Source organism: Schistocerca serialis, chromosome 4 (genome assembly GCF_023864345.2).
Source record: "Schistocerca serialis cubense isolate TAMUIC-IGC-003099 chromosome 4, iqSchSeri2.2, whole genome shotgun sequence".
In the NCBI taxonomy this organism is placed as follows: domain Eukaryota; kingdom Metazoa; phylum Arthropoda; class Insecta; order Orthoptera; family Acrididae; genus Schistocerca; species Schistocerca serialis.
The window spans coordinates 755,739,801-755,760,858 of NC_064641.1; the positions used below are offsets into that span (position 1 = coordinate 755,739,801).

The 21,058-nt window shown below is 45.9% G+C and overlaps 1 protein-coding gene across 1 annotated transcript in view; it reads right to left on the reverse strand.

Moving 5' to 3' along the window:
• Nucleotides 1-21,058, reverse strand: part of LOC126473299 (neprilysin-1-like) — a 548,467-nt gene that overhangs the window by 161,610 nt on the left and 365,799 nt on the right. The window contains exon 4 of the mRNA XM_050100269.1: nucleotides 18,228-18,311. Within this exon, the coding sequence (XP_049956226.1) occupies nucleotides 18,228-18,311 (84 nt within the window). The remainder of the gene's footprint in view (nucleotides 1-18,227; nucleotides 18,312-21,058) is intronic.

Here is a 21,058-nt window from a genome sequence, read left to right on the forward strand (position 1 = left end):
TTCTGCCGTATTTGAATACGCATGCCTATACCAGTTTCTTTGGCGCTTCAGTGTATAAAGGTGTTGATAAACATAACTGTTATACAGCATATGCTATTAGTTTCACACTCTCAAATTTACCTGAATCTAAAAATTTGTGAACACGAAGCGTGTATACTCACCAGCCGCCGCTGAAAATGACAATCGATAAATAATGTCATTTCAGCAGGAACACTAGCTAGCAAAACAAAAAGGCTGCAAACGTATGCTGCAACCTTATATAGAGCTTTTTAGAGTGAGACTGAGAAGTCCCACCAGATCATAATGCATTATAGTAATAATCGCTTAAACAGACGTGTGCTAAAGTGCGCGTCATTTATGACGGGGGCCGAGTTTAGGTTCGTTCTGCGCATCTGACGTCACAAAACACAGTCAGCCAAGGAACAGAGAACGACGTTGCCAGAGCTCGACTGCAGTGCAGAGTACGGACGAGTATCTTCAGTTATAGAAACGTTCAGTCATAAATAAAGTAATTGAACAAAAGCAATGTCTTGATAGCAGACTTTCCTTTATAGAAAGTTTGGAAAAAGCGTTCTTTATACCAATTGCTTCATATTCTATTAATTAATTAAACCAAACAAGTAATAAGCCTCCTAATTCAGACGATAGCAAGGAAAGGCGTTTGTATCAGTCTCACTAACTGCTTTTTCGCAATAAAAAACGGCGGTAATTGTTGTTTCCTATTGTACTTCGACGAAACGTGAGTAATTCATAGTCATACCAGCAGTGTTTGTCGGTATTTTGCGTGATAGTTTGAAGTCCTCTGGGAGATGCATTGAATGACGAGCTGGTTAAAGTGTAGCCGGCACGGTAGCTCAGCGTGTGCGGTTAGAGGAGTAGCTGCCCTCTGTAATAAAACAAACTGAGTTAATGGATCAACAACGAACTGAAACGGGTGTCTTTCGACGTCCGCCCCGAGCAGATACAACGAACGAAAACGAACAAAATGAGATTAAAAAAAAAAAGTGTACGGCTGCTAAGTGAAAGGTTCTGAGTTCAAACCTTGTTCAGTGTTTAATATTTTCTTTATTTAAAAACAATATCGAAGTGTCTTACTTCATGAATTTTATTCGTTTGAATGTAATTTTTTGAAATTTCAAGTGGCAACTAAAATAGACCATATGGAAAATATACGCTATCGACTTTTACCTCTGCAAACTCTTCAAAATTTCGTGCAATGGTTTATTACATCTAATGCTGCAGAATAACTGCGTTGAACATCTAAACAAAATTAAGTCATTTATGGGGGGAAGGTATCAGTCAAGAAGATGTGTAAAAATCAAATTTTTGGGCCAAATAGTTTTTATGAAATCGAATGATAAAGTGTCTCAAAGCAGTCGAAACACCATGTGTCTGCACAGGCGAGCAATGCAATCATGACAAAATCGCGCACATCGTGGAATGCGGGGAGCACGTCTCTGTAGCAGCGAAAGGGTTAATGCGGCCGTGGTGGCTTTACTTCATAAACTGCGCGCTCCCCCCTAAACGTAAGTATGCGAACTATACCATGGCGCTGCTTCTCTTGGCTCGTGCAACTGGCAACGCAGCAATCTCCCGCGTCTGGACGGGCATGCGCGAACCGCCAAGATAAAAGAATTGAACTATAGTCACGTACTTGGTGTTTTTTAGCGATATCAGTCACATTCAATGGTGATTTTCGGCGATATCAATCAAATGGAATTGATGGCGGTTTCCTGCTCGTGCGTGTATTTGCGGTCGACCCTGTAGCGCTGCAAATGGCGCTAATTCACAGAGCGGGACGGCGGTGAGGACTCTGGCCGTCAATGGCGAGCGGACGTGCCGCGGTCGTCACAGCGAGAGGCCGATAACGAGGTACGCGCGGCCGGTTTTAAGCCGCGGCAGCTGTGACTGGCAGGCGATCTGCGTGACTCAATTAGCGCGAAACAAATTTAGGCGGCCGCGGGCTTTGATGGCCCGTCATTAGCGGCCTGATTGCCAATCAATGACGGCTAGCGCCACCTCCCACGCCGCCCCCATCTGCGGCGGCACCACTAATTGAGACGACGCCAGGAGCGCAGAGCCAGCCGGCTAAGCGGTGTCACGACCCGCGACGCCGGCCGAGTCTGAGACCCTGCCAACAGGTGTTCTGAGCTCAGGGGCGTCGCGGGAGAATGAGCGTGCCGCAGGCAAAGGTGCCCAGGATGGCTGCATGATCCTTGACTTTCGGAAGGCATTCCATGCAGTTCCGCGCGCTCGTTTACTGAACAAAACGTGAGTCTGCCGAGTCTAGGACCAGATCAGGTTTATGTTCCATTGCGTACGACTGCCGGAAGACGCAATCGATGGTATGGCTGCCTCGATCGCTCTTATTCATTTAGCAGTGGCCGGGAGGCACGTGTAGCTTAAAGGATGCCGGGGCACTGCTTTGAAGAATTGGACGTTCAGTTACGAAAAACATGTAGCCTTGTGAAAGTCATTTTTAACCCCAAGGTAGTGTTATAGGCCCTTTGCTGTTCCGTATCAATACAGGGTGGTCGATTGATCGTGATCGGGCCAAATATCTCACGAAATAAGCGTCAAACGAAAAAACTACAAACAACGAAATTTGTCTAGCTTGAAGGGGCAAAGCAGATGGCGCTATGGCTGGCCCGCTAGATGGCGCTGCCATAGGTCAAACGGATAGCAACTGCGTTTTTTTAAGCAGGAACCCCCATTTTTATTACATATTCGTGTAGTACGTAAAGAAATACGCATCTTTGAGTTGGACGACTTCTTTCGCTTTGTGATAGATGGCGCTGTAATAGTCACAAACATATGGCTCACAATTTTAGATGAACAGTTGGTAACTGGTAGATTTTTTAAATTAAAATACAGAACGTAGGTACGTTTGAACATTTTATTTCGTTTGTTCCAATGTGATACATGTACCTTTGTGAACTTATCATTTCTGAGAACGCATGCTGTTACAGCGTGATTACCTGTAAATACCACATCAATGCAATAAATGCTCAAAATGATGTCCATCAACCTCAATGCATTGGGCAATACATGTAACGATATTCCTCTCAACAGCGAGTAGTTCGCCTTCCGTAATGTTCGCACATGCATTGACAATGCGCTGACGCACGTTATCAGGCGTTGTCAATGGTTCACGATAGCAAATATCCTTCAACTTTCCCCACAGAAAGAAATCCGGGGACGTCAGATCCGGTGAAGGTGCGAGCCATGGTATGATGCTTCGACGACCAATCCACGTGTCATGAAATATACTATTCAATACTGCATCAACAGCACGCTAGCTATGTTCCGGACATCCATCAGGTTGGAAGTACATCGCCATTCTGTCATGCAGTGAAACACCTTGTAGTAACATCGGTAGAACATTACGTAGGCAATCAGCATACACTGCACCATTTAGATTGTCATCAATAAAATGGAGCGAATTATCCTTCCTCCCATAATGCCGCCAAGGTCGCTGATGTTCCAGTTGTCGCAGCCATCGTGGATTTTCCGTTGCCCAATAGTGCATGTTAAGCCGGTTTACGTTGCCGCTGTTGGTGAATGACGCTTCGTCACTAAGTAGAACGCGTGCAAAAAATCTGTCATCGTCCCGTAATGTCTCTTGTGCCCAGTGGGACAACTGTACACGACGTTCAAAGTCGTCGCCATGCAATTCCTGGTGCACAGAAATATGGTACGGGTGCAGTCGATGTTGATGTAGCATTCTCAACACCGACGTTTTTGAGATTCCCGATTCTCGCACAATTTGTCTGCTACTGATGTGCGGATTAGCTGCGACAGCAGCTAAAACACCTACTTGGGCATCATCATTTGTTGCAGGTCGTGGTTGATGTTTCACATGTGGCTGAACACTTCCTGTTTCCTTAAATAACATAACTATGCGGCGAACGGTCCGGACACTTGGATGATGTCTTCCAGGATACCGAGCAGCATACATAGCACACGCCGTTGGGAATTTTGATCACAATATCCTATTTTAAAAAACGCAGTTGATATCGGCTTGACCTATGGCAGGCCATCTAGCGGGCCATCTGGTTTCCGCCTTCAAGCTAGACGAGTTTCGTTCTTTGTAGTTTTTTCGTTTGATGATTATTTCGTAAGATATTTGGCCCGGTCACTATCAATGGACCACCCTGTATAAGCGATTTAGGAGACAATCTGAGCAGCCGTCTTAGGTTGATTGCAGATGACGCTGTCGTCAGATACTGTCATCAGATGATCAAAACAAACTGCAAAACGTTTTAGAAAAAATATCTGTATTTTGCAAAAACTGGCAATTGACCATAAATAACGAAAAGTGCTAGATCATCCACATGAGTACTAAAATAATTCCGTTGAACTTCGGTTACACGATAAACCAGTCAAATCTAAATTCTACTAAATACCTAGTAATTACCACTATGAACAACTTAAACTGGAAGGAACACATAGAAAATGTTGTGACAAAGACTAACCAAAGACTGCGTTTTATTGGCAGGACACTTAGAAAATGTAACATATCTACTAAAGAAACTTTTTCTACTACACTTGTTCGTCCCCTTTTAGAATACTGCTGCGCGGTGTGGGACCCATACCAGATAGGACTGACGGAGTACATCGAGAAAGTTCAAAGAAGGTCATCACGTTTTGTATTATCGCGAAATAGGGAAGAGAGTGTCACTGAAATGATACAGTATTTGAGGTACACATAATTAAAAGAAAGGCGTTTTGCGTTGCCGCTGAATCTTGTCGCGAAATTTCAGTCACCAACTTTCTCCTCCGAATGCGAAAATATTTTGTTGACGCCGAGCTACGAAGAGAGAAACGATCATCATAACAAAATAAGGGAAAATCAGAGCTCGCACGGAAAGATATAGGTGCTCGTGTTTCTCGTGCACTGTTCGAGATTGGAATAAGCGAGAATTATTGTGAAGGTGGTTCGATGAATACTCTCCCAGGCACCTCAATGTGATTTGCGGGGTATTTATGAAGACGTAGATGTAGAATCCCTGACTGCAAATAGAGGGGTATTATGGGTTTAACTTGTATATCTATGTATCTTTCTGTGGCGTCGTAGCTCCCAAACGAAATGTCGGATTAAAAGATGCAGTTTTTTTTATCTTAAAGCTGTTTTAATCGGGACGGTTCTTAGCTATGTCCTACGATAATCTGTTCAGCTGTCTAGGTTTCATCAGCTAAATTAAGTAAAAATGTTTTCCGCCAGCGGACTCTCTTGATATACGCTACGTAATACATAAGAGCAAGTTACGAATTACCAGATGGTAGAGATCAAGTAAAGTCGGCGAGAATTTATGTTTAGCTTTTACAGTTGACCAACAATGATGATTTTTGTCATTTGAAACCGCTCTCTGCAGCACCCACAAAACAGAAAAATGATGATTGCGACTCAGTTGTAAAACATAAACACATGCTCTCACAGAATTTTTTTTGTAGAGTTTCTTGAGACCTATAATTCAGTACTAAGTACGCCTTATAGAAGACTACGTCGTCGTTCTAAACAGACAATCTACAAAACAATTGAGAACATCGAATTTTCCACATCTGCTGCAGACAAGAAGAAGAATACAGTGAAGAACACGGCTGCTACTGCACTTGTCGACGGACCATGTGTTTTCTGTGGATGTAGATTTAATTTTAGCATTGACATTAATGATACCTTTACGCATGGTAATGGTTGGCTGACTGTAGCCATTGTGCGAGGTGGTACTGGAGTTCCTAACGTACCTGGCCCTGAAAGTTTTGTAGACAGACACATTATTGCCTACCGCACCTATCATATTGGAGAACTTGCAAATAAAGACTTTGGTAAATCTGTGTATATGTCACCTTCTGCATTGTCTTTGTATACCCGTAGTAAGAGAAAAATATCTGTAAATGAGTCTGTATTCATTTGGATTAAAGGTAAAGGTGTATGTGAATATGTATTTACTTTCCCTAAAAGTTTAGGCAGCCTACTGCAAGAACAGTGGCTGAAACTACCGCTTCAGTTCTTTTTATTTTTCAGTACTTAAACACGAAAGGCTTCTGGCTCTTACATGCCCTTCAACAGGTGTTATAACTTTGTGATGGACGAGTACAGGATGCGGTGTATCACCAGCGAGCGCAAGACTATTCCAAGAGAGCGCAACGGCAGACCACTTTCTTCTGACTTGATTTACAGTTGTCGCCATTGCTTATTGCTTATGTTACCTAAATTATCAAAATATGTAGTAAAACATTGTAAATAGATATATGTGTGAATTAAAAAAAGAAGTACGTAAATCGCATAAGCGAACAAAATATCAAAGAAAAGAAAACAGTCGGAATAATAATTACAGATTGAAATTCAAAACTGCCCGTGCGATATCGCATTGCCAAAATCTTACAACTGTGATAATATTTATGAAAATACATCTACGCAGATTTCAGCGAGGCAAGAGTTCGCATCGCAGTATCGTGTTTCGTCCCGGAAAGCGTCGACCGTATCGGGTCTGTTAGTAATTTATAACTTTTAAACAGCATGAAATAAAACATAAATTAAAAATTTAAAAAGACGCAAAAGGCGGCTAAAAAGTAAAAAATAATATGCATTGAACCATTAGTTCAATATAACTAGTAATATTTTGATCCAAGCGTCGTCCCGTCAGGGAACCACTATGTAAATAAAATTACAACAGAACGCTTGTAAAAAGTACGACGCCCATCTACGTAGTGAAATCGATCATCGTAATAAAGTATGAGAAATCAGAGATCGCACGGAGATATGAAAATGTTTGCTTTTCCCACGCGCTGTTGGCGTGTGAAACGGTAGATAAACAGTCTAGGGGTGGTTCGATGAACCCCCTAATCAGTCACTTAGGTATGAATTGCGGATTAAGCATGCAGATGTAGACGTAGATACAAGACACGGGCGCGACGGTTGCTTCCAATTCCCAGACCATGAAATATGATTACGTTTGTCATTACCTGTGTGGAACAACGGCTTTCATTATGTTTGTAAATGAAAAGATAAAACTACAATGTAAAAGCATTTCATAAATTTATAAAACCACAAACTAGTTCCAGTAGAACTAATGTATTAGGTGCATCTATCCAGCACTGTGAATACGCTTTCCATAAACAACACTAACAGATGTTAGCTGCATGCTGTATCCACAGACAATAACTAAGGAATGTGTCCTCAATTGTTTACTGCGTTCTGTAGGTCGTTCTTAATAGCAAAGAACTGGAAGTAGACATGTGTCCGGCAATAGCAAAGATGAAGAAGTAGCTCTTCAGGTACGCATTTTAGAACGAGTGTTTACCGAGCATTTCTTTCTTGCTTTAGTCCATATTATCACCTATCAGAACATGGAAAACGTTCTTTTGGCACCCTGTATTTGTATACAGGGTGATTTTTTCCATCGTGTACAAACTGTAGGGATTGATCGATGAGACGATACGAAACAAAAAAATGCTAATGTACTTATGTCCGGATATGCATGGCTTCCATGCTAGAGACCATTCATTCAGTCATACGACTGCGGCCTAATACGTGCTGTAGCATGCAGCCGTAGTTACAATAAGTGTTGAAAATGGTTTCCACGCGCGTGTAAGCGCCGTAGTATGTTCTGTCTCTCACGTTCACATCTGCCAGGTTGCATCCGAACAGTGTCAAAGGCAACAGCCAAGCGGGGTACCCGTGTGGTCAGGGGCGCCTTGCCACGGTTCGCGCGGCTTCTCCCGTCGGAGGTTCGAGTCCTCCCTCGGGCATGGGTGTGTGTGTTGTCCTTAGCGTAAGTTAGTTTAAGCTAGATTAAGTAGTGTGTATGCCTAGGGAGACCTCAGCAGTTTGGTCCCATAAGAACTTACCATAAATTTCCAGAATTTCAAAGGCAGCATGAATACGCTGTTCCAGTGTCTCTACATCTGGAATGGGCTCTGCATACGCGATACTTTTGAGGTGGTCCAATAACAATAAATCGCACTGGTTGAGATACAGTGAACAAGCGGACCGTGCAAGTGGACTCCCTGTCAGGGAAGACACGGTTGAGATCTGTCCGGACGTTAAGGGCAAAGTGGGCTGGAGCATCATCATGTAGCGCCCACATAACCCTTCGAATCATCAATGGCACTTATTCCAGCAGGGGAGGCAAAGTCAAGTCACCGCCAAAAAACGCCGATAGTTCCAGCCTGTTAGGCGATGTGAAAGGAAGACTTGTCCCAAAATACGGTCGCCAATTATCCCGACCCACACATTCCAACTACACCGAAACTGATGAGTCACTGCCACACAAAGAGTGGGGGTTCTGCGTACTACCCCACAGATGACTGAGATACCACTCCGCATAAAGGTGGCGTCATCGCAGAATAGGGTGGATGACACAAATCCCGGAATCGTGGTTGCCTGGTGAAGAAACCAGTGACATACCTGCTCCAGATGTGGAAAGTCTGTCGCAAGTAAGTCCTGCACACGCTGTAAGTGACAAGGGTAGTAACAATTGTCATAGAGAATGTTCCACACAGTCCTCTGCTTACCATTTATTGGCGGGCCAACTGCCTGGTACTGGCACGGCGGTCGTCTTCGACAGTGTTAATCACATTTTCCTCCAAGTCTGGTGAACCAACATTTCGGGTACGTCTTTCATGATTCCTGTCTCAGAAAAACGGAGAAACACTGTTGCAAACATTGAATGCTGTGGCTGTTGTCAGCGGGGATAGGTCTCCTGTTGAACCTTGCTGCCCGCCGCCCGTTGCGATTTAGCTTTCCGTAAGTAAACACCATATCGGATAGCTCTCGATTTGAATACGGTACCATTTTCTACAACGGTGTAGCACATTCACTATGAGGTGAGTCAGCAAGAGAAGTGAATCGGACACAACATTACCAGTTACTGTGTCAGGAAAAGGCGCTAGGGCATGACGTATGAGAAACAGTACCACCCTCTACGAGAAGTAACTAACTTTGTTGCATGGTACAGCGTGCATTAGACAGCAGTATTTGTAACAAAGTATGGTTGAATAAATGGTCTCTGCCATGGAAACCATGGATTCCCGGACTTAAGTTCATTAGACCTTTTTTGTTCCGTATCATCTCATCGATCAATCCCTAGAGTTTGTACACAGTGGAAAAAATCGCCCTGTACATTTTAATATTCCTGTTGACGATAAATTGTATCAGTACATCGATAAACTAGTCCAAAGTACAGATAATTGTATGGGCTGTATCTGCTGGTTGCACATTTTTGATATGGTTTTCAAATCTTCGGAAATACCATTTTGCACTATGTTACGATGGTTTGGAAATGGATCTCGGCCCGAAACTAGTCATCGAGTGAACAAAAAAAAGTAAAATTTGCAACTTTGGACTGGTTTTTTGTTGTGCTAATTAACAGTAGTTGCTGATCCATGGCTACTTCAGCGTGCTGGAAGTTCGTAGATAAATTGTTTTAGCGATAAGCTGAATAATAACATCAAACCGGATTAATCGCTGGATTCAGGACGTCCTTGTTGATAGAACTCAGCACGTTGTTCTTAACGGTTCGAAATCGACAATGTAAAAGTCTTTGTGGGAATACGCTAAGGAAGTGTTCCTGTATAAGATATCAACAGGTGTCTCTCCTATGGGTCATCAGGCGCATTTTTTGTGGTGTTTAGGCAGATATTTGGAATGTCGTTTTTGCATTGTGATGCTGGAGTCAGCCCAAAAAAATGATACTCATCACTTTTTAATGCGACGCCCAGTATCGACGGCAAGCGTTGGATTCTTTCCCATTACAAACAAAATGACTTATAAAGCGGAATTTTACGTATCTATACGATAGCGCGGACCCATATTAGTCTAGCGCGGTATTTGTTTTATCGGTAGATATTGCAGCTTGTGGTCTTGCGGTAGCGTTCTCGCTTCCCGTGCACGGAGTCCCGGGTTCAGTTCCCAGCGGGGTCAGGGATTTTCCCTGCCTCGAGATGACTGGGTGTTGTTGTGTTGTATTCATCATCATCAAAATGGTTCAAATGGCTCTGAGCACTATGGGACTCAACTGCTGTGGTCATAAGTCCCCTAGAACTTAAAACTACTTAAACCTAACTAACCTAAGGACATCACACACATCCATGCCCGAGGCAGGATTCGAACCTGCGACCGTAGCGGTCGTGCGGTTCCAGACTGTAGCGCCTGTAACCGCTCGGCCACTTCGGCCGGCTCATCATCATCATTCATCCCCATTACGGTCGGAGGAAGACAATGGCAAACACCTCCGCTACGACCTTGCCTAATCGGCGGTGCTTGTCTCCAGCATCGTTCCCTACGCTCCTCGGAGTATGGGAACTCGTCATCATCATTGACAGTGACAGTCAAACACGAAGAATAACCATTGCTCCAGCAGTGACTCAGTAGCGCTGATATTCGGTGGTAGCATTCAGAGCAGGCCGTGGCAGTACTGTCGCTGCTGCAGTACTCGTAATTCTTCTAGATTTATTGTCCCTATTAATACATATGGATAAAAAGGAATATCGCCCTGGACTAACCTGGGACCGCTCTGTTGAATGGGCACGTAAAATTGCGCTTTAAAAAATCATTTTCTTTCTAACTGGCAACAATTCATCCGTCGTTTTCCATCGACAATGGGGGGTCGCATGAAAGACATGATGGGAACTATTTGCTTGGGCTGATTCCAGCTACACAATGTAAAAACGAAATTGAAAATATCTATTGAAACACCAGAGAAAATGCGCCTGACGACTTTTAGGATAGAGGCCCTGTATAAATGATGCAGTGGACAACGTAGGAAGTTCCATGGGGCTATTTACCGGCGATAATATTGTTTTTAGGAAAGCTGCAGTGCTATAACACTGCAGCGAAATGCACGAAGACCTACGGAGGACCGATGAGTGATGCAAGGACTGGCAGTTGGCTCTGAACATAAACTGATATATTGGGGATGCATAGGAGAAGAGAGCAATTAGTTTTCGATTACGCTATTGGCTATTGAGCCATGCGTGGCTCGCGCTCGTGCCATCTCTTATTTTACATCCTGTTTTTTCTTGTTGCCACCTCGTTATGGTAGTTTCAATTTATGTTGCCACTGAGTTGCTGCTTTGTCTGTCCGACAGCGGCAGCAGCAGCGCCTATCGATATAGCCCTCATGTGTTATCTTCACTGCACAGTTATTACTTCCCGGTTGTCGTCTGTCGTAGAGTCAGTTGGAACGCGCCAGGAGGGCAGTTCGGACCTGCTAGTCGTGGAGTTGGAATGCGGCACTAGTTTAGCCGGGTTGGAGCAGCAGTGATGCCCGGACGTCCATGGCTCGCCCGACCGTTGCCACCACGCATCACTTGAGCTGGGCACGGTCTTCGCGGATCGTTGGTCGGTCGTCCTACTGGACGACGTGAATTGGTTCACCGATCGCTTATGTGTTGGCTGTGTGTCTGTATCGATTCCCGATTTGTCTTCGTGATTGAACAGCCACTGCTGAGTGTCGTTCAAGTCTTCGTGCAAGTGTTTGCCAAACTGTGTATGTAGTTGGTTTCATTTCCACTGACAACTTGTTTTAAATGTTGTCAGCGTACTGGCAGTGAGTCGGTCGGTTGGAGGAGATCAGTAAGCAAGTCTCCGCGCGGCGCAGTCTGCCGGACTCTATGCAGTGTCGGAGCGTGTGGGGGCTGTTCCGAGTGCTACGAGGTTCGTGGCTCACCGACCCAGGACATGAAAGTTGAGTGGTGTGATTTAATTATGGAAGCCACGTCTGTTCACGTTGTCCCCTTAGTTGGTGGTTCGCTGTAGACGGTATTCCTGGGAGCAACAACGAGTGTTCGAGTTGGTGAAGATTTAGCTGCCGTGTGGTGGAATTAACTATGTTTGTCGTTTGAAATTCAAGTGCACCAGCGGAATTTTCTGCTTTGTGGCCGTTAGTGTTCCGGTTACCTGCCCTGGTCTCTGACGTAAATTCAGGCAGCGTCCTTTCCTCACCTGTTGTTGCTGTCCAACATGGTGTGTAGTTTTGACAGCCTAATGTGTTTTTGGTTGTGGGCGGCTATGTCTGTAACGTTTTGGCTTTGGAATTCTCGTATACTGGTCGGTGGTTAGCAAGTCGTCTTGTCGGTGGGTCCCTGACTGTCCCTTGGTTGTGTTACTGGCAGATCGAGTATAGCTGGGCCGACTTCTAGTCACACCTAAGGGAACGTTAAGATTTCAAGGGCAGCCCGAGCCCCCTGGAAACTTCTGAGCGTCGTTGCCTATACTACCTTTCTTGTTGGCGTTTAATTGTGTATTTTTAATGGATCATAGCCTATAATTGGAATTTGTATGCTTGTAATTGTGTTTTTAAAATAAAAAGTCTTCAGACGTTTTAAAAGTTATTTTTTCTAAATTGGGCAAATCTTACATTGTCCGAAGATAAAGCTTGGACTTTCTGCCTGTTGAAAATTTATTGTACTGTATTGTTTAAAAAAATGGTTCAAATGGTTCTGAGCACTATGGGACTTAACTTCTAAGGTCATCAGTCCCCTAGAACTTAGAACTACTTAAACCTAACTAACCTAAGGACATCACACACATCCATGCCCGAGGCAGGATTCGAACCTGCGACCGTAGCGGTCGCGCGGTTCCAGACTGCAGCGCCTAGAATCGCTCGGCCACCCCGGCCGGCTGTTTTTAAAAGCATCGGCCTTCAGTCGCTTTAAGTTTTAAGGATCCTACTTATCAAGTATTACCTTTTCGAAGATAAAGCTGTGGGCTTTCTGCCTGCTGAAAATTTACTGTCGTATTGTTTTTAAAAGGCGTAGGCCTTCAGCCGCTTTAAGTTTTAAGATTGTTATTTATCAAGTCTTACATCACTTGGGCTTAAATACTTTTTAAGGTTAAAAGCTTTGGGCCTTCTGTCTTGGAAAATTGGTTGCAGTTTTTTTAAACAAAGGCCTTCAGCCGTTTGAAGTAAGTTTTCTTATTGGTCATAAAGCTTGGGACTTCTGCCTATTGAAAGGTTATTGTAGTTGTTTTAAATTTATGGGCCTTCAGCCGCTTTTAAAAACTTAGTCTACCTGAGAAGTCAAGACATACATCGCTTGGCCTTAAATACTATTTAAAGCCTAGAGCCTTCTGTCTCAAATAATAATAATAATAATAATAATAATTATTATTATAGCAGTTGTATTTAATTCATGGGCCTTTAGCCGTTTTAGAATTAAAGACGTTTAGAAGTTGCGCTGTAATGTTTGGACAACTAAATAAAGTGTTATGTTTGGAGTGTAACTGACAGCCACTCATTCTGGCTCCCTTCCACAATTCCTACTGCTTGTCCTACCCTGCGGGTTTAGCAGGGCGTCTCAGCTACAAATCTGTACAATCACTAACTACTGTACCATTCGGAGCCACATAAAGTGGAATGATTACATAAAAGTAACTGTAGGACAAGCCGATGACATGTTGAGATTCACTGGAAGAACTCAAAGGAAATGTAATTCATCGACGAAAGAAGTAGCTTACTAAACACTCGTCGACCGATTCTTGAGTATAATTCATCAACCTTGGGCCTTTATCATGTTGCTTTAATAGAAACACATAGATGATCCATTGAAGATAGGCACGTTTTGCAATGTTCCCTCCCTTAAGAGCGGTACTTAATCAACTCAAATGCAATTGATCTCGGTAGCTTTTAATATAAACTCTTCCAACACTGAAAACTCTTATTATTTTCGATTGCCAGCCTCACCACTGGAGGTTCATCCCGTGAGACAAGGGAAATCATTGTAAACAAAAATCAGTGGCCCATCTGACAGTTGGAAAACTAATGTAAAATACAGGCAATACACACAAGCCATGCTTATCATCACACAAAGATTACGACGGATCTTAGAAAGGGCAGGACGGCACAAACGACAGTTAACACTTGCAGGTGGAGAGACTAACTGTTAAAAGGACATGCCAGTTTAAATTAAAATTAAAAAGGGTTTCTGTTTACATGCTTTAATATCCATTTCCATCCTTTTACACTTTGACAAATAAGTCCTCCTCTAGTCTCTGTATCTACGTTGCTTCTTTACACTATGACCAATAAGATTTAGACTAGACCCTGTTCCACCCTTCGTACTTCAAAACCCACAAACTACCGGTCCTATAGTAGTCTACTCAACAGAAATATTTGCTCCCACCCATAAGTGAAACTATAGAAAGTTTAATACGGCGCCTTAGCTCTGAAGTGACCGCTGCGCCTCTCCGTTCTCTACCTGACCTTGCTGACCTGCCACCCTCTTTCTGCAAGGTGCTTTCGACTCCTCACGCCGCCGCCGCCACCATTTCGACCGGCCTCGACTACGGACGAACCTCACTGCCTTCACTACTCTTTCCACTCCTGTAGTCCGGTACACAATCCTAGGCCTCTGCCCTCTTACGAATACACTCCGTCTTCACGCCATAGTGGCCTACCGGGACCATCCGACCGCCGCGTCATCCTCAGCGGGGGATGCGGATAGGAGAGGCGTGGGGTCAGCACACCGCTCTCCCGGTCTCTTACGAATGGCTGTCTCATAAACAAACTCAAGGACGAACTGTCATTGGTCACTGGTACCCCCACTACCTCTTTTGCTCCTTCTGCACGAATTTACCGATGTAACGGCGGCCCGGGAGCCACATCTATTACTGTCTACGCGACAGCAAGACTTGGCAACCTCCCACACACCTCCATTCCGGGTTTGGAAAACAGCCTCGGAGTTCCCAGACCATCCACGGTTTCCAGTGACTGCGGGGTCGCAAGGCGTCTTGATAAGCATATCCGAGAGTGGGGCAAGTTCTCTGTGTACATCGTTCCCAGGTCTGTCGTCATACTGCGAGCGGCCAGTCGCCCTCACTATCAACGGACACCGCCATCCATCCAGCCACTCTCCTTGCAGCCGAAGCAGCAGGCTTCTCACTCGCCGACTTTTATTACAGTATCATCAACAGCGAGTGTAAATTTATCTCCAGACACCACTCTTACTAAACGAGCCGTAACAGTTTCGTTTGAAGATCGTTTAGTAGGCGCGTGAACGTTAGGCAGGTGCTCAATAAACTCTAATGGCAGAGGCTACAGTAGAGGCCTTGTTCGCCACGGAGAAGTTTACCGTCGAGCGTTCTTCTAGGAAGAGTCGGGCAACATCATATTTTCTTCTGTTATCAGCTCCGTGAAGCTGTTCGTGGACGACGCTACTACATTTCAGCGAACGTTTGCCTCATGTATATCACTTGTGGCAAAGTGAGCAACATACACTCCTGGAAATGGAAAAAAGAACACATTGACACCGGTGTGTCAGACCCACCATACTTGCTCCGGACACTGCGAGAGGGCTGTACAAGCAATGATCACACGCACGGCACAGCGGACACACCAGGAACCGCGGTGTTGGCCGTCGAATGGCGCTAGCTGCGCAGCATTTGTGCACCGCCGCCGTCAGTGTCAGCCAGTTTGCCGTGGCATACGGAGCTCCATCGCAGTCTTTAACACTGGTAGCATGCCGCGACAGCGTGGACGTGAACCGTATGTGCAGTTGACGGACTTTGAGCGAGGGCGTATAGTGGGCATGCGGGAGGCCGGGTGGACGTACCGCCGAATTGCTCAACACGTGGGGCGTGAGGTCTCCACAGTACATCGATGTTGTCGCCAGTGGTCGGCGGAAGGTGCACGTGCCCGTCGACCTGGGACCGGACCGCAGCGACGCACGGATGCACGCCAAGACCGTAGGATCGTACGCAGTGCCGTAGGGGACCGCACCGCCACTTCCCAGCAAATTAGGGACACTGTTGCTCCTGGGGTATCGGCGAGGACCATTCGCAACCGTCTCCATGAAGCTGGGCTACGGTCCCGCACACCGTTAGGCCGTCTTCCGCTCACGCCCCAACATCGTGCAGCCCGCCTCCAGTGGTGTCGCGACAGGCGTGAATGGAGGGACGAATGGAGACGTGTCGTCTTCAGCGATGAGAATCGCTTCTGCCTTGGTGCCAATGATGATCGTGTGCGTGTTTGGCGCCGTGCAGGTGAGCGCCACAATCAGGACTGCATACGACCGAGGCACACAGGGCCAACACCCGGCATCATGGTGTGGGGAGCGATCTCCTACACTGGCCGTACACCACTGGTGATCGTCGAGGGGACACTGAATAGTGCACGGTACATCCAAACCGTCATCGAACCCATCGTTCTACCATTCCTAGACCGGCAAGGGAACTTGCTGTTCCAACAGGACAATGCACGTCCGCATGTATCCCGTGCCACCCAACGTGCTCTAGAAGGTGTAAGTCAACTACCCTGGGCAGCAAGATCTCCGGATCTGTCCCCCATTGAGCATGTTTGGGACTGGATGAAGCGTCGTCTCACGCGGTCTGCACGTCCAGCACGAACGCTGGTCCAACTGAGGCGCCAGGTGGAAATGGCATGGCAAGCCGTTCCACAGGACTACATCCAGCATCTCTACGATCGTCTCCATGGGAGAATAGCAGCCTGCATTGCTGCGAAAGGTGGATATACACTGTACTAGTGCCGACTTTGTGCATGCTCTGTTGCCTGTGTCTATGTGCCTGTGGTTCTGTCAGTGTGATCATGTGATGTATCTGACCCCAGTAATGTGTCAATAAAGTTTCCCCTTCCTGGGACAATGAATTCACGGTGTTCTTATTTCAATTTCCGGGAGTGTAGAATGCTTAGAATGCGACTTTCTCGATGTTCTGGCCCCATCGGTCAAATTACACTGAAGAGCCAAAGAAACTGGTACACGTGCCTAATATTGTGTAGGGCTCCTGCGAGCGCACAGAAATGCCGCAACACGACGTGGCATGGACTCGACTAATGCCTGAACTAGTGCTGGAGGGAATTTGCACCATGAATCCTGTATGGCTCTCCATAAATCCGTAGGAGTACGAGGCGGTGGAGATATCTTCTGAACAGCACGTTGCAAGGCATCCCAGATATGCTCAATAATGTTCCTGCCTGGAGAGTTTGGTGGCCTGCGGAAGTGTTTAAACTCAGAAACGTGTCCATGGAGCCACTTTGTATCAATTCTGGACATGTGAAGTGCCGCATTGTCCTGCTGGAATTGCACGAGTCCGTCGGAATGCACAGTGGACATGAGTGGATGTAGGTGATCAGATAGGATGCTTACGTACGTGTCACCTGTCAGAGTCATATCTAGACGTATCACGGGTCTCATATCACACCTACTGCACACGCCCCACACCATTACAGAGCCTCCATCTTGAACAGTCCCCTGCTGACATGCAGGGTCCATGGATTGATGAGGTTGTCTCCGTACCCGTACACGTCCATCCGTTCTATACAATATGAGACGACACTAGGTCGGCCAAGGAACACGTTTCCGTTCATCGACAGTCCAATGTCGCAGTTGACGGGCTCAGGTAAGGTGTAAGGCTTTATGTTGTGCAGTCACCAAGGGTACACGACTGGACCTTCGCCACTGAAAGCCAATAGCGATGACGTTGCATTGAATGGTTCTGACACTGACACTTCTTGATGTCCGAGCACTGAAATCTGCAGCAGTTTATGGAAGGGTTGCACTTCTCTCACGTTGAACGATTCTCTTCAACCGTCGTTGGTCCCGTTCTTGCAGGATATTTTTTCCGCCCCAGCGATGACGGAGATTTAATGTGTTACCGGATTCGTGATATTCACGGTACAGCCGTGAAATGGTCGTATGGGAAAATCCCTACTTCATCGCTACCTCTGAGATGCTGTGTCCTACCGCTCGTGCGCCGATTAGAACAAACGTTCAAATTCACTTAAATCGTGATAACCTGTCATTGTAGCAGCAGTAGCCGATCTAACAACTGTGGCAGACACTTGTTGTCTTATATAGGCGCTGCCGACTGCAGTGCAGTATTCTGCCTATTTACACGTCTCTGTATTTCAATACGCATGCCTGTACCAGTTTCTTTGGCGCTTCAATGTATCTTTTTGCTTTTTATTTCTTGCACTATATTTACATTTAATGAATGTACACAGCCTACGGCCATTTTTGTTTACCTGTTCTCCTCATGATATCGCTATCGTCATGGACACGAAAACTAACGTTGTTTCCTAAACCTTGCCTTGTTATAGCACATAGTAAGTGGTAAAAATAGAAACTTTTCTGTGTTGGACATATTATACATATGTGTATTTAGAGCCAGGAATGGTAGTAGCTACTGGCAGATGAAGGGGCTTGCTCACCCACGGTTAGTGCCACGGCGCTACTGCTACCGCTACAGCGAGCCGTGGTTTACTTACGGATGTTCATGCAGGAGTTGTAGAAGCGCTTAGCCTTCTGCGTCGCTTCGCTGTCCAGCTCGTTGATGGGCTCCTCAAGTACCCCTGCAACATTTCAGAAATCGCATTCAGGCACCAGATCAAAAACGTACTCAGTATACACTATATATTAATGAAGTATATACACTACTGGCCATTAAAATTGCTACATCAAGAAGAAATGCAAAACGCGTATTCATTGGACAAATATATTATACTAAAACTGACACGTGATTACATTTTCACGCAATTTGAGTGCATAGATGCTGAGAAATCAGTACCCAGAACAACCACCTCTGGCTGTAATAACGGCCTTGATACGCCTGGGCATTGAGTCAAACAGAGCTTGGATGGCGTGTATAGGTACAGCTGCCCATGCAGCTTCAACACGATACCACAGTTCATCAAGAATAGTGACTGGCGTATTGTGACGAGCTAGTTGCTCTGCCACCATTGACCAGACGTTTTAAATTGGTGAGAGATCTGGAGAATGTGCAGGCCAGGGCAGCAGTCGAACATTTTCTGTATCCAGAAATGCCCGTACAGGACCTGCAACATGCGGTCTTGCATTATCCTGCTGAAATGTTGTGTTTCGCAGGGATCGAATGAAGGGTAGAGCCACGGGTCGTAACACATCTGAAATGTAACGTTCACTGTTCAAAGCGCCGTCAATGCGAACAAGAGGTGACCGAGACGAGTAACCGATGGCACCCCATACCATCACGCCGGATGATACGCCAGTATGGCGATGACGAATACACGCTTCCAATGTGCGTTCACCGCGATGTCGCTAAACACGGATGCGACCATCATGATGCTGTAAACAGAACCTGGATTCGTCCGAAAAAATGACGTTTTGCCATTCGTGCACCCAGGTTCGTCGTTGAGTACACCATCGCAGGCGCTCCTGTCTGTGATGCAGCGTCAAGGGTAACCGCAGCCACGGTCTGCGAGCTGATAGTCCGTGCTGCTGCAAACGTCGTCGACCTGTTCGTGCAGATGGTTGTCGTCTTGCAAACGTCCCCATCTGTTGACTCAGGGATCGAGACGAGGCTGCACGATTCGTTACAGCCACGCGGATAAGATGCCTGTCATCTCGACTGCTAGTGATACGAGGCCGTTGGGATCCAGCACGGCGTTCCGTATTACCCTCCTGAACCCACCGATTCCCTATTCTGCTAACCGTCATTGGATCTCGAGCAACGCGAGCAGCAATGTCGCGAATGGCATCCTGCATACATTGTGCCACTCATCTTGCGCCTTTTCTTGCAGTTGGGCAATAGTACTTGCAGGCCCTAGGGAACGAGTAACTTCCCGCGTCATCATGTCCCATATGTGTTCGCTTGGCGAGAGATCTGGTACCTTTCTGTCCTGGGTAATTGTTATACACCACAACGAACACGTCGTGTCGCAGCAGCCGTATGTGGACGTGCATTGCCCAGCTAAAAAGCACATCGCCTTCCTCTCAAAGAAATAAGGTAGCACAGAGATAAAAGCCTGTGTAATCTAGCGGTTAATGGCTACTTTACCCTGCAAAAACACCGAATGTACTCGGGAGTTGTAGCTGATAGCCGGCCGACGTGGCCGTGCGGTTAAAGGCGCTGCCGTCTGGAACCGCAAGACCGCTACGGTCGCAGGTTCGAATCCTGCCTCTGGCATGGATGTTTGTGCTGTCCTTAGGTTAGTTAGGTTTAACTAGTTCTAAGTTCTAGGGGACTAATGACCTCAGAAGTTGAGTCCCATAGTGCTCAGAGCCATTTGAACCAATTTGTAGCTGATAACCGCATCACACCATGAAACCTGGGATGGCACTCTGCAATAGGCAACTCACCAGGCCTACGCCATACACGTGTACATGCAAACTAAACCTGCTTTCATCACTAAAGACAACGCTGCGTCCTTCTACTATCAAGTCTCTCACGACGCCAGTGTATCCATGCTTGGCGGTGTCGTGGTGTCAGTGGAAGCCTGGCCGGTGACACGCTCAATCCTAATCCTGCTGCAAGATGACACAGAAGGTGCTACACGTGGCCAGATTCCGTCCCTGTATGACGTTTGGGCGGCTACTGTTACTCATACAATGCGTCGATCTTAAAGTGCATCCGTACTACGAGGACGTTCAGAACCTGGTCTACAGATGTTGGAACGTTCCACAGGGCACTGTTGACAACAGCGACACACCACCGACGCATTGTGCCCAACATATGCAGCAATCCGTCGATACTTTCATCCAGTTTCGTGGACACCAAAAAATCCGATCTCGTTCAAATGACTGAAGCTGCACAACAGTAGTATGTACTCATTGGCGGAGCATGGTTCCACCATAGAATGAATGTTGTAAACGCTGCTCTCTTCTGTACTGAGCATAGCTACTAGCTGAAGAATCAAAACAGAGGGTGCATAGACTGCGCTCCTGAGTGCCATCTTATCGCCGATGACGATGAAAAATAAATCATTAATACTACAACCCCTTCAGTGTGCACATATTATACCTTGGTGCCACTGAACACAACCCTCGAGGATGTTGCATTTTTTCTGGCAGTGTATATATAAAACCTTTTACTGTTCTTAACTTTTTTCCCCCTTGGTTCGTCATGGAGGTTTCCAATAAACTGCAGTTTAATCACTCTGCAGAGGACCGCTGCAAAAACAGTCGAGACGTTGTTGGTATACCTACAAGGGCTATTCGTAAATTAAGTTCCGATCGGTCGCGAAATGGAAACCACAGGAAAATCCGATTAAGTTCTGCACAGATGTGTTGGGTAGCGTCTCTAGTATTCCTGTCGATCACAGCACGTCGCTCTTTGCAGTTC